Source organism: Carassius auratus, chromosome 30 (genome assembly GCF_003368295.1).
Source record: "Carassius auratus strain Wakin chromosome 30, ASM336829v1, whole genome shotgun sequence".
Lineage (NCBI taxonomy): Eukaryota > Metazoa > Chordata > Actinopteri > Cypriniformes > Cyprinidae > Carassius > Carassius auratus.
Genome location: NC_039272.1, coordinates 7,302,571 through 7,316,457, shown reverse-complemented (window position 1 = coordinate 7,316,457; position 13,887 = coordinate 7,302,571). Strand labels below are relative to the sequence as shown.

Genomic DNA, 13,887 nt, shown 5'->3' with positions numbered 1-13,887 from the left:
GATATGGTACTTTTGGGGGGACCGCAGAGTCTCCTGCTCCCATTGAACACACAAGCGCAGAACTTTAGGGAGAGAACCAGTCTGTCTTGACCTTATTGGAAGCACATGGCTGGATAGAAAGCAGGGAAGCCACCGTTTCATTAAGTGTGGTTTGAACATGCTACAACTGTGTAGCGAGACACGAATGCAGATGACAAGGGACATGGCCTCCATATGTGCCTGTTTGTGTGTGTATCTGTACAGTATAATGGTAGTATGAGGTGGTGCATCACAAAAGACCATCTGTCTTTGAACTAACCCATCAGGCTCTTTAGCTGTTGGAAGTGGGCACCTCTTAACTGCTAAAATCCAGATACTTTACTATAAATTGTCTTGCTTTGAGACCTTCCCCCTCTACGCTGTAATCAAGCATCAAAGACAACAACTATAGGCCTGCCATTCTATGGGATATATGAGTAATAGTAGGAGTCACATAATATATATTTTTTTCTTCCATAAGGCCAATTTACAATGTAAAAATGTTCATTATCAGTTTGTGCATATATATGTATATTATATGTGTGTGTGTGTGTGTGTGTTTTTCTTTTGTTCAATACATTTGGTCTTTGGTAACTTTAGACAAGATGATGCTATATTGGCTATGACTAAGCAAGATCAAGGCTCTCTATTTTTTTTGAGTAAATTAAATGCTGTACTTTATTATTATTATTATTATTATTATTATTATTAATGGCAAAGAAAAGTGGTAAAAAAATAACGGTATGTTTTCCACTCAAACTGGTTTTAACAGAGGAATGCAGGAAGAGAAACGTTCAAATAACTATTCTGCAGGGAGTGAACCAATCTTTTTGTTTTTACCCTCATTTTCAACCCTGCTTTATGCAATTGACCAATATCGGTATAGGAATCGGGCAATAGTTGTTTGTTTAAATTGGTATCGGGCAAAAGAAAATCCTATTGGTGCATCCCTAATGTATATATTATATTTTAAGAAATCTTTCTTTAGCAGCAAATCAGAATATTAGAATGATTTCTGAAGGATCATGTGACACAGCAATTATTACACATTGTGGAAAATTCAGATTTAAGATAATCAGATTAAATTAAATTGTAATAAGATTGCACATATATGTGTGTGTTTAGGTATATTGAACAGTCAAATGTATTGCAGAATAAACAAGCTGCTTTAACAAATTAGCTTTTTTTTTTTTTTTAAGAAGTTTTCAGTTCTAAAAGTTAAAATATGTTTTCCTTACACAATGAACTCTTTTATCTCAACCGATCAAGGAAAATTTGATTTCTCATGATTACAGTAAGTAATGGATAAGTAATACCATACCTTGAGCATCTAATTACATCCTGGAATGGATGAACGAAATACCAAATCCACTTAAAATCATCTATATTTATGCATTTCTAAAATTAAAGCAATTCCCGATATATATAGGCTTTAAGTGGAGTAGCACAGAGAGAAACAGCTGTTACTCAAAGAAACACGATAAACTCTAGGGGAAAATGGTACGCTTGTGTCTTTATTTACTACCTTTTCAATAATGTGATACTCTGTCGTGCCATGTTTTCCAGATTCTGGTACATGACTGTAAAGCGTGTCATCTCATATTCTCTCTCCATGGCTGTTAGCAAGACAGACAGACAAGTCATTCATATGACCTAATGGAGCATCCCATACATGCACACAATGGCACTCAGTCAAGCTAAATAAAGGGGTGCTTATACCATGGCCATCTTTCCATTTGAAACATGCTGGTTATGTCTTTATGTCTTGTTTTATTTCCAGACAGACAGAAGGACACCTATCACGCGCGTGCACGCACACACACACACACACACACACACACACATATTGAAAGGGCTGTGATTCTTTTTTTGGATGCAGTGACTGCGAGCACACTTGCAAGCATAGACACACACACACACACAGACATCAGTTATCGGCTTTTGTCTGTAGGGGTTCTTATCACGCAGCTGCATTACAGGAAGGGGCAGAGGGTTTTGAGGAACAATGCACAGGCACCTGACCTCTCTGGCATGACCTTGCGTTTCCACACCCTTCAGGCCCTGTGGGAGGGGACACTGCCATCTACACCCACTTACAGAAATAGATCGCTCATTTTCCATTGACAGTATGAGGGACATCCAGAGAGGACAGCCTTGTTACTTGTATCTTAAACACTGATGTCATGTGTTGTGCTGATTTAACATTAGTTTTACATTGGTATTTTACATTTACATTAGGTATATTACCTAATGTTAACAAAGATTAATAAATAACAAAATGATTGTTTATTGTCAGTTAACCCAATATTCTAAAGTATTACCAAAAGCTTAAAAAATGGTGAATGTTTTTCAATAAATATTTAGGGAACCTAAAATTAAATTAATTTTAAACCTAAAACCATTCATATCAATTTAAATCTACAATCACAGACTTTTCTATAAATGTGGATATGTGTGCAGCTCTTTGCCTGTAACATGGAAGCATTGGTTACACTGGCTATAAAAACCCTTTAGAGTCTTTAAAAAATAATAAAATAATAACAGCTTTTATCCGCTGGATCAAATGCTTAGTGGCACCCCCAGGTCTGGCGGTGGAGGGGGGTGCAATCCAAGGGCAGGGGTTCACTAGAGGCCTCCACGGAAGCTGTTGACTGAATAGAGCCTTGCTTACTCACCCTGCCTCTCCAAGCCTATTCTTCTCCATTCACTTCGCCAGCGCATAAGCCAAGTGCTAAATTTAGCAACAGAGCACACTATTTTTAGACCGCTACCATTTTTTGAGCCATTTATTAGGGGAAGGATACTAAAAAAAACTAATGTGCACACGCACACACACACAGAGACCCACATCACACACACTCACACAAACAGAGGGAGAAAGGGGGAGAGGGAGGGGGCTCCTAATTTGGACACATCTGAAATGCACTCATTTTTAAAGTGTTGCCGTAGATGCTTTGCAGCTGTTTCCAATCAGAGGGAAGTAGTAAGACAGAGTAAAGAAGAGAACGCAAAAGAGAGGCAGAACAAATGCTCTGGGTTCTCCTTGCTGACATCCAGCAGCCGTGTGGCAGAAGTTCAAAGCTGTTGTTCTAAGTTGTTCTAAGGCGGTGTGGTCAAAATGCTCTGGACCGGTGCTGCTCCTCACTGAACGAGTGATGAGATCTGCTTTGAAGACAAGGTGTTCCATTTTAGTTATTTTTCAACGTCAAGAAAAAAAAAAAACTTTTAAAAGGTTGCTAGCAAATACAGGAATACAAACTAATATATATATATATATATTGCGTATTTTTCGGACTATAAGTCGCATCTGAGTATAAGTCGCATCAGTTCAAAAATACATCGTGATGAGGAAAAAAACATATATAAGTCGCTATATTTAGACTATAAGTTGCATTTATTTAGAACCAAGAACCAAGAGAAAACATTACCATCTACAGCCGCGAGAGGGCGCTCTATGCTGCTCAGTGTAGACTACAGGAGCGCTGAGCAGCATCTCTGGCAGGATAGAGTGCCCTCTGGTGGCTGTAGACGGTAATGTTTTATCTTAGTTCATTTCTCTTGGTTCATGTCAAATTAATTTTGATAAATAAGTCGCACCTGACTATAAGTCGCAGGACCAGCCAAACTATGAAAAAAAGTGTGACTTATAGTCCGGAAAATACGGTATATATGTTCGTAATCCATTATATCTTTTCAGTTAAAACAGTTATAATGTGTTATAATATTTACATTTAAATCATCAAGTAAGAATATTAAAGTTTCCATTTATACTTCACATACTCTTTGTGACGCATCTCCTCCTCGGTTGACTTGGCTTTGTCGCTGGGTTTATTTGCTTAACTAGACAAAGCCTCTTCTGAGTTTAATGACAAGTTCTGGCAAAAACATCGAGCTTGAACATCACTTGGTTCAATTACCATAAACTTACTGACTCTTCGTTTGAGCCATTAATAGCATGTATGTGTGGGGCGGTAGATTATGGTGATACGCAAATATTTCCCTCTATCAGATGTATGTTTGTTTGTAAGAGGACACAGTTATGTCAGTGTGTTATGTCATAGCGGGCCTTTGTAAGTTAAATAAATGGTCATTGAGACTCAGCGCTGAGAGAAAATCGCTGTAGGCTAATGTTCTCTCTGATCTCTGATTACTCAAACCAGTAAGAAAGAAAGTCTTTTCAAAAGACAACTGAGGGAATATTCTACTGGAGCAGCCTGCTAATGTGCAAAGTCCTTATGAGGAAAATATCTTTTAATTAACTCTTTACTGCCACTTTGAAGAGAAATAAAAATGAAATTCAGTTAATTAGTGTACCTTGTCCACATTAAGCATTCTCCGAGACGTTTAATGAACCTGTGTTGATCTTCATTTTTTTTCCCTTTCTCCTTCTCCTTTAAACAGATGCAAGTCGAGAGAAGGCTGACGCCTGCAACCCTTCTCGCACATCTCAGCACACGGCAACACATATGAGGGTGAAACATCGTGAGGGAGCTTTGTGGAATCTCATTAACCAAGCAGGTAGTCATTAACAGTGTGACCTTTGGAAATAATCACCAGCCTCCCTCCCTGTCGCTCTCTCTCTCAGTTTGTCTCCCGGCGCTTGCGGCTAAACGCGCTCCTTTCTATTGCCGATTCATTCAGAAGTTGTGGCGCTGGGAGAAGAGAGAAGATTAAAAGGTGGCTGTTCAGATAAAGCTAATCTATGATGGGATGAGTTTTTAGCAAACTCTCTAAAGTGTTTGTGTCCTGTTCACACGACCGTTCCATGTGATGATGGGAGAGGTGACATGAGTAAAGCATGCAACCACAATGAGCTTCTTTTTTTCATAGCCATGCTAATCTCTCTTTTGTATAATATTTACATAATTCATTCATTGACTGTTTTTATATTTTATATATAAAATCATCATTAATTTACTGATTCTATTTATTATAACAAATACATAAAAATAATCAAATTAATGCATGTGTTTTATTTATTTATAATCTCCTAAATGCTTCATATTGTTTTATTTTGATATTTTATAATTTGGAAATTGTCTGATTTCTTGTTATATAAAATTAAATGTAATAATAATGAAACAGAGGCTTTGATTAGTATCTATGCAAATGCAACTGCAAATGCAACATGCCGGGGAAACTGGTCTGGCAAGGAGCATTATGGGAAATCTATGGCTGTTTAAGTTTTTAATCTCCTGCCAAATAAATGCTGCATTGCAACCATGCCAACAAATGAGAGAACATTTTGACAACCAAACTATGATTGAGGAACGAAGAGCTATGTAAAAAAACAACAGAAAAAAAAAACAACAAAAACAACGAACAAACTTGTTAATTTGTTAATTTGTTTGACACTACTTTTTTTTTTATTTACCAATGTCCCGGTTATCATTTTGAAAATGTATTCTTTTAAATCTATCAACAACTTAATGAGTTTTCATCTCTTGCTTTTTCATGTCCCTCTTCTCAAATGCATATATTTTATTACGCAAATGCCAAATTGAGAAAGGCACATCCGCATAGATTTCAGCTGAAGAACGGCCTGACTTACAAAAGCAGAGATAAAAATGGATGAAAACGGAAGGCATAAGCTGAAAGAAAGAGCCAGGGCCAGTGGAGTAGCATAGAAGAGCCTTTAGCCTCTCATAAACAGAGCTAAAGAGGCTGGGCAAGCCTCTCACTGCCTCTCTCCCAACAACGCTAATTATCAACCAAAGACATGCTAATTACACGGAGCTTTATTGCTAATGTAGCGGGCTGCTCTTCAAGACGCCCACACGCTGCGCCCGGCTCCCCTGCCTCTCCTCATCCTCCCACTGCACCCCACAGGCACTCCAGGCAAAGACAGGAAAGAAGTGTTTTCTATGATTGTGTGTGTGTGTGTGTATTTTCAGCCCGTTTAAACAATGCTAAATCTCTGCATGTACAGCAGACGGTCCATAGCCGATATATGTGTTTGTCTAACATGTCTCGCACACACACTACAGCTCAAAGCTGAACTATGGCACTGATACCCCTATGCCGAGTTCCCCCTCCGGCCCACCCCAAGGCCTCGTCCCCATCCTGCCATCACAACAGGAAGTCTGCTTTGTTCCTCTTTACCTCCTACCGCCCACATCCCCTGGCCGTGATGTAACCTAGCAGCAGAAAAACGGGGCCCTGCAGGAGCTCAGCACTTCAGCGTCGACAAATCCAGTTAGGGCAGCGTTTTAGCCACCTTCAAATCGATTTCTCCAACACCAGATCTGGCAAATTGGAAAGAAACTCCACTAAAGCTGTTGCTTGGTGATGGGAGCAGTTTGACTCGCTATATGCTCTTTTTTATTTTCTTCCCACTTCGATGTTTGCATGTGGTGATTTTCTGTCTACACGGCAGAGCAAACCAAGATGTTTAGGACTTGCTTTTTTAGTAAAATTCAGCACTCCGAAAGTTGTTCTACAATATTCATACAAATATATATATATATATGTACCAGTATGATTTTACTTCTTTCTCAGAGCTAATTGATAAAGACAGTTTCAGGTCTAGCTAACTAAAAGAGTTTTTGTTCAAGTTGTGAGTATGACCTGTGTTACACAAGTAATGTTTGAATTGTAATGTAATTACAAACTATTATATTTCACCATATACCTTAACATTTCAGCAAAACCTTTAGGAATTTATAGCTTTCATGGAGTTACACAGCGGTGCATTTTTTCATTTTTTAAATGGATTGTATGTTTTAAACATATGTTGTAATTAATTTGTAGTTATTTCTATTTCTATATTTGTTATTGCAATTTAGCCTCTCCCAGCACAATATATGGTTTGTACATTTATGTTCTGCTTTTATTGTATTTATTGTATTATTGTGCAAAATAAATTAACTAAGTTAAAACAACTATGCAGATATTATTATTTTTATGTTTATTGTAATATTCAATGTATACAATCGAAATATAACAAAATATGTTATTATAATTATTTTATATAATACTTTATTTATAATTATATTAACAAATTATTAAAAACAAACATATGTAAAAAAGAATAATGATAATAATACATATTATTGTTATTATTATTAATTTGAAATTAATAATAATTATACTAACAAATTATTACACCACTTAACCCAGTGTTAAGTGGATCTTCTTTATTAAATGCTTCCTTTTGTTACTACACTACTGGCCATGGAGTGTGGACTGTAATACACATGAAAAGCACATGACATTCAGTCCTCCATCAGATTCTTCATGCTTCATAATTGTAAACCTCATCTAGCACAGCTGCTGAAGCTTGGAGTGCATTTATGTAATTGTGCCTTGATGCACTGCAGGAATAACAAGCACTTTCCACCTGCCCTTTAAATCTGCCTCAAGGTCTGAGCTTGTAGAAGAGACAAAAATGGCAAAAAAAGAAACCTTTATGACAGATGATCAATGAATTTACAAAACACCATCTTTGCATTTGAGATGATATTTCCTAGCACATAAAAACGAAATAAAAATACATTAATTATAAATGCCAAACCGGCTTTATGAGATATATGCATGCAAAAATACACTCGCTAAATATGTAAATAAATAAAAAGAAATTATCGAGCTGCAGAGTTACTAAGCGAATTAAAGCAAGTGTAGATAGAGCGGAAATGAAGATGGACCACAGAGTGAGCGGGAATGTGACTTATGACACATATGTCAGTATAAAAAAGGAAGTAGAAAGAAAAACACATTTTGTTTGATTGACTCTAATGGTAAAGAAGTTGGAGTTCACTTAGATTGAGATCAACCCACAACACAAACTCACCCATAGATCTTAACTTGTATAAGAATATTAACTTTGTATGTAGATGTGGAGCTGTTGCTGTTCATGTAAAGAGGACATACAAGTCCTTCATACAGTAGGACTACCTTGTCAACCCATGTATGTCACCTTCGCTCTTTTAAGATGTTTTGTGACATCTCAGAAAAGTAGATCTCACTCTGTAACATGCTTTTGGACATTTGCTTCAAGAGGGCTACAATAGCTTAGTGTGGCCTGGCCTCAGGTTTATGGCAGGAACCCACGGATAACATGTCTCTAAGACCCGAGAGTCTTTAGGAGCATTAAGCTGATTGAGAAAATGCAGACATCAAAGTAGCTGGCATTCAAAAAGAACAGAGTCAAATGAAATACAGCATGACACTGCATGTATTCAGTTAGTGTACTTTTTATAATTACAATCAAAAGAGGTGCTGCATGATCTACAGTTCATTCGACTCTAAAAACGGCTTGTCATTTGGGTTTGTGTCTATAGAGTTTCTCCATGAAAAATAAGAAAAAAAGAAATTCTGAAAAAAAAGAGTGCAATGGCATTATGCACAAGGAATCCTAGTCAAAATCTCATGATAATGATCCATTTGATCTATTGAAACATGATACATCACAACACACTGGCCAAGACTTTCAACCAACCCAAATGACCCCCAGTATAACAATCTACATTTCCCATGTAACACTTTGTGTTACCACCACTAAATTATATGATGTTTATCAGGTCAATAATTAAAATATATTTGGGGTCAGTAAAATATTTTAATTATTAAAAAAATCAATGCCCTGCTGCCAGTGTGAGAATGTCTCTCGTGTGTGTAGATCTGAGAAACTCACCTCAACAATGTCAGAGTTGGTCCTGCTCTCATGTGGCTCGTTGTACTCAGTGTATTTGAGCAACACTTTGTCCATATCTGTGCTGGCATACTGGAACAGCTTGTTAGTACTGTTGAAGATGATGAGGGCAATCTCACAGTCACACAACACGCTCAGCTCATAGGCTTTCTTCATCAGGCCAAACTTTCTCTTTGTAAACGTCACCTAGTGAGAGACAGAAGCGGGGAAAAAAGGTTAGACAAGTCACAGGCTGTGCTGACGGCGTAGCACAAAGCATTGGCTGGTGGCATAAAAACAGAGATGGATGACTCTATGTGCGTTGATGCTCTTAAATATTCCTGACTCCTGAGTTGTCCTAAATACAGTGTTCCTTCGGAAAATCAATGTTACTTTTCTTTCCTTCTGTCTACTTTCCTTTATTTTCCTTTGTGCTCTTCCAAATTATCTGGAAAAACAGACAATAGTGTAATAGCTCCTTCCTCTCATAAATCAACTGAAGATCTTTAAAAAAAAAATTCTGTTCTTTAACCAAAAGTAAAACACTTATTTCACTTTTGCGCTTATTCTTGCATTCCTAAGAAGAAAATAGCTTTAATAATTGAATTATAACCTTCCAAATTACGCATTAACATACCTCTCTAATACAAATGTTTAACTGTATAATTAGGATTTCATTTCATAGTATAATCTTAAGTAAACTGGGGAACAAAAGAAAATACAGATTGTCTGAATTGCACAGAAGGCAAATTCTCCTTGCGTGCATCTGTGTGCAAAGGCACGTTTTTTAGCAGATGCACAGACATACAAACACATGCACACAAAGATCATCGCTGCTGTGTTTGAGAGGTTGTTAATGACTTCTCAGTGCATGTTCTCATCTAAATTAGCAGTATTAAAAATAAGAAGCATCTCTCTCTGACCTCATAGGTTTCATGTCTCTTTAGCACTTAAATGCAATGCTTGAGAAACCACACACACAAAACCAGCTCATGATATAGAAGGAACCTTGATGCCAAACCACTAAACTCTTCATCTCTTTTAAATGTAGCCAAAATGTCCCCATGCACCTGTTATTGTGATACATAATCTATATCACTTTATTTATTGCATAATGAAAGTGCATTACATTACAAAATATTTTGTGCATGTGACAATCACCAAGATAATTTGCATGTATTAGCATAAAGTATTGCATTTTTTGATGCTGCTAACTTGTTTCTTACATTGTCATGGTGAAACTATTTAGCTTATCTGGTATGTTGAACAAAAAATAAAAGAAAATAAAGAATGAGCCGTAGTTACATAAGAGACACATTATTTAAAAAATATGTTTTAATTAAAAAAATATATGGGTAAAGTCTAAATAACACTTGTGTAACAAGTAGGAACATTTTATAGTGTACTGTAAAAATCTTTGTTGTCATGTAATCTAAACAGAAACTGTGTGTGGAAATATCTAAATGAACTGGTTTAATTTGAGACAAAAACATTATTTAATATCACTGAATCAATCAGAACAGTAAAAGTAGATCCTTAAAGAGATAGTTCCCCCTGAAATTAAAAACTAAAATACTCACTCTCATGTCGTTCCAAACTCATACGACTTTTTTCAACTGCAGAGCACTTAAAATATATTTGGAAAACATTTCTGTCCATATAATAAAAGTCAATGGGGTCATAAATAAATGAAAAAACATTCTAAGAATTTGTTTGTGTCCCACAGAATAAAGAAAGTAATGCAGGTTTGCTATGATATTATCTTGAGTAAATTATAAAATAATTGTCATTTTTGGGTAAACTGTCCTGTCACCACTTTTAATAATTTGTGTACTTGAACTGCATTTCACCAATTTAGTTTGACAGCGTTCTCTCAATCTTCAGAGATTACAGTTACAAAAGTTATAGTAGTGATTCTCATCCTGCTGGTCATCCTCTATCATCATATTTTCAGTCATTTATGAGAGAAGTAATGATGTATTGATTATGTATCATTTTGACAAGATCATTTTGACAAGTTGAGTAGGCACAACAAAACAAATGTTTAGACAGCTCCCTTTTCTCCAAGATAAAGCCACAAAGCGAGTTTTGAGCTTCCTGAGAAAGCCTCTATAGTGTAGAATAGCAGTTCTGAGAGGTTTCTTCTTCAGACTTCTGGAGATTTGGCAAGTGTGACAAGATGCGAAAAGAATAAACCAAAAAATCTGTCATTTGTATGATTTGACCTCCAGTATGACAGCAGGTTGAGAAAAGAAAATGCTGAACAGTGTGTTTGATGAACAGACTTTGAATTTTGGATTATTTGAATAAGAAATAACAAAGTCAGTCATTAATTCGCAGATCCAAAATAAATGTAGAAATTTGCAGGGCATGCAGTTCTCTGAAAGAGGATGTAGTATCACACAGATAGTCAGATATGGAGGTATAAGGACTTTAAATAATCGCTGCGGTCAAGCTAAAAACTGTGGCCAATGACATCAACACCCACAGTCAAAAACAAATAACCCAATTCTAAAGATACTTCACAAATCCTTCATCGGTGGCTTTTTGCAATGCATTTATATTGTTTTGATGTCCATCAAATCCATAAAGTTTCCTTATAATTTTACTTTGCTAGTAATTAACACAAGTTCAGGTATATTTCAGTTTGTGACTCTGGAGCACAAAACATTCAAGGGTAGCATGGGTAAATTTGTGGCAAAAGCCAAATTGATAAATTTTTCTTTCATGCCAAAAATCATTGGGAAGTAAAGATCATGTTCCATAAATACATTTTGTACATTTCCTACCGTAAATATACCAAAACTTTTAATGTATACTTTTACTAATATTTTTTTTTTTTTTTGGATTAGTAATTGCATTGCTGAGAACTTAATTTGGATAAATGTAAAGGTGATTTTCTCTGGGGGGGTTTTTCACCCTCAGATTGCTGATTTTCAAATAGTTATATGTCGGCCAAATATCGCCCTATCCTAACAAATCATACATCAATGGAAAGCTTATGTATTAAAAAATATATATACAAATTACCCTTATGACTGGTTTTGTGGTACAGGGTCACATTTATGTCTAAGGTGTAAAATCCTAAATGGAGACTCAACCCCAAAAGAAAATTCTGTCATATATTTCTGAAACTTTCTGAAGTTTCTTCAATATGTCTTCTCTTGTGTTGTGTTGAGAAAAGAAAGTTGAGGGTGAATAAATGATAAAATAATGTTTTTACTTGGGGGTGAACTATACTATTAAGTTTTACCCCCCAAAATCTGAGTGGAAAATCTGTTTAAAATCATGTCCACTCAACATGAGACAAAACACTAAAACCAGTAGCCTGATAAAAGCTGCTTATTTTACACAAAGTGGCCACCATTTTGATATCACACTACTGAATACTAGCTAAAATGACTTATTTTATTTCACCTGACGATGAAGAACTCAAAGCAAATGACTTCCTACACATTATCTCAAAAATCTATGTTTTGGTACAAAGTTCACCATATATGAAACATGCCAGAATAATGTAGTCACAGGGGCCTTAAGTGTGATGTTCTCCAGCTTCTCCTGCTCGCTACCTGCCTCCGCAATCTCATTCCTTGTTATCCGCGGAGCTCATGAGCCTTCAGCAAGCCAGCGTGCTAATTGCAGAAAATGCCAGTTGCAACACCTCCTAGATGTGGTGAGAGCTGCAAGAAATGATGGACCACGGTTCATAACGATCGTGATTTTGTTTCTTCGAACCCTGAACCTGTAGACCGCAGAAGTGTGAAGCCCTTATCATGTGAGCAAATTCTTGTCATGCATGGCAAACAAACTGCCGAGTACGTAGACTTAAATGTGCCGTCGCGCACGTAACGGTGAGGTGAGTTTGAACTGTTGTTCAAAGGATTGAGAATCACTTTCTACTGCCAAACAGAAGGAATGAAAGGGAGAACGGAGACAAATGGTCCGATTCCCAGCCTGAGTTTGGTGTGTGTGTGTGTGTGTGTGTGTGCACGTGTGTGAGGGGGAGTCGGAGGGGGGAGGTCAGGAAGCACATTTGTATGCATTTCCTCTCATAACAGGAAGTGCCTGACTGACAGCTTCCCCTTCACAATGGCTTCGCTTCTGCTTCCCGCCTCCAGTGCATTTTTCCCCTGGGGAGTTCCTCTAGAGGACAGAGACAGGGAGGATGAATGTCCATTTGTCACCATCTGCCCCTGCACCATCATCCGTGCGACCCACGCACCCCGAAATCTCCCCGCTCACGCTCCGTGTTTTATGAATCATTATGGTGAAGTCTCACAGTAGGGGTTGTATTGACAATAGACATGTTTACCCAACACAAATTCGACTTCCTTTCCAAACAGCTTATATTTAAATGTTAAAAGATGTTAGGAGATGCGTTTGTGCTCTGTTTCTTCTAAACTACATTGATAGTAACAAAATTGTATTAAGCACTGCTTTCAAAACCTTACTGAGCGTCACTTGCTGTAACAAAGAGAATGTTTTGAAGGTCATCAGCAGAAATATAATAAGAAGCAAAACCTGCGTGAAAAATGAAAACGAGAAAATCACTGAATAATGAGAAGAAAAGTGGAATAACAATTAGCGTAAGAGGAACAAAAGAATTTCAAGAAGATCAATTCTAAGAGGAGAAATTTGGAGAAGTTACACTTCGCGGAAGCAAAGGAATTTTTGAGAAGATGTTGGTGGAGAAGCAGAAAAATAAGACAGAGAGAGGGAGAGACAGATGAAAAAGTGAAAAAACACGCACAGCGTGTTTCTTGAGGAGACAGGCACAGAGGTAACGATCACAAGAGAAAGGTGGGAATCTTGGAGAGGAGAGCAAGGGGTGATGGGATACCCAGAGGGCCTCATTATTTTCTTGCTGTTAATTTTACTCAAACTGTTTTACACCTTTCCGTTGTTGATTGGAGAGACGCCTCTGTTGTCATGGGTGGCTGAATCAAGCTCTGTCTCCATGCCATCACACCATCATGAGGCAGAGATGAAAAGAAAGGTAACAGAAGCCTACAGAACGTGTGGTAACGTGTGGTGCCTGCATTTGCCAAGTCAGTTAGAGGGGTGAAAACCACATCTAGTGCATGTTGAGTGCCAATTAAAGTGCGTACTTTTGAATGAACTTCCAGAAAACGGATTTCTAACACAGAAGTAATGTGTGACAACTGTCCCCTTTTCTGCCGAGGAAAATCCCAAATTCTTCGCAATTGTTCTTTTTGCTCTTTGTAGGTTAAACCCTGAGC

The 13,887-nt window shown here is 37.2% G+C and overlaps 1 protein-coding gene across 7 annotated transcripts in view; it reads right to left on the bottom strand.

Annotated features, from left to right (window-relative positions):
• The window catches only part of LOC113049048 (myocyte-specific enhancer factor 2C-like), a 71,198-nt gene that overhangs the window by 20,846 nt on the left and 36,465 nt on the right, over positions 1 to 13,887 (bottom strand). For all 7 annotated transcript variants that reach the window (XM_026211080.1, XM_026211078.1, XM_026211077.1 and 4 more), the window contains one exon: positions 8,651 to 8,854. In XM_026211080.1, coding sequence (XP_026066865.1) covers positions 8,651 to 8,854 — 204 coding nt within the window. The remainder of the gene's footprint in view (positions 1 to 8,650; positions 8,855 to 13,887) is intronic.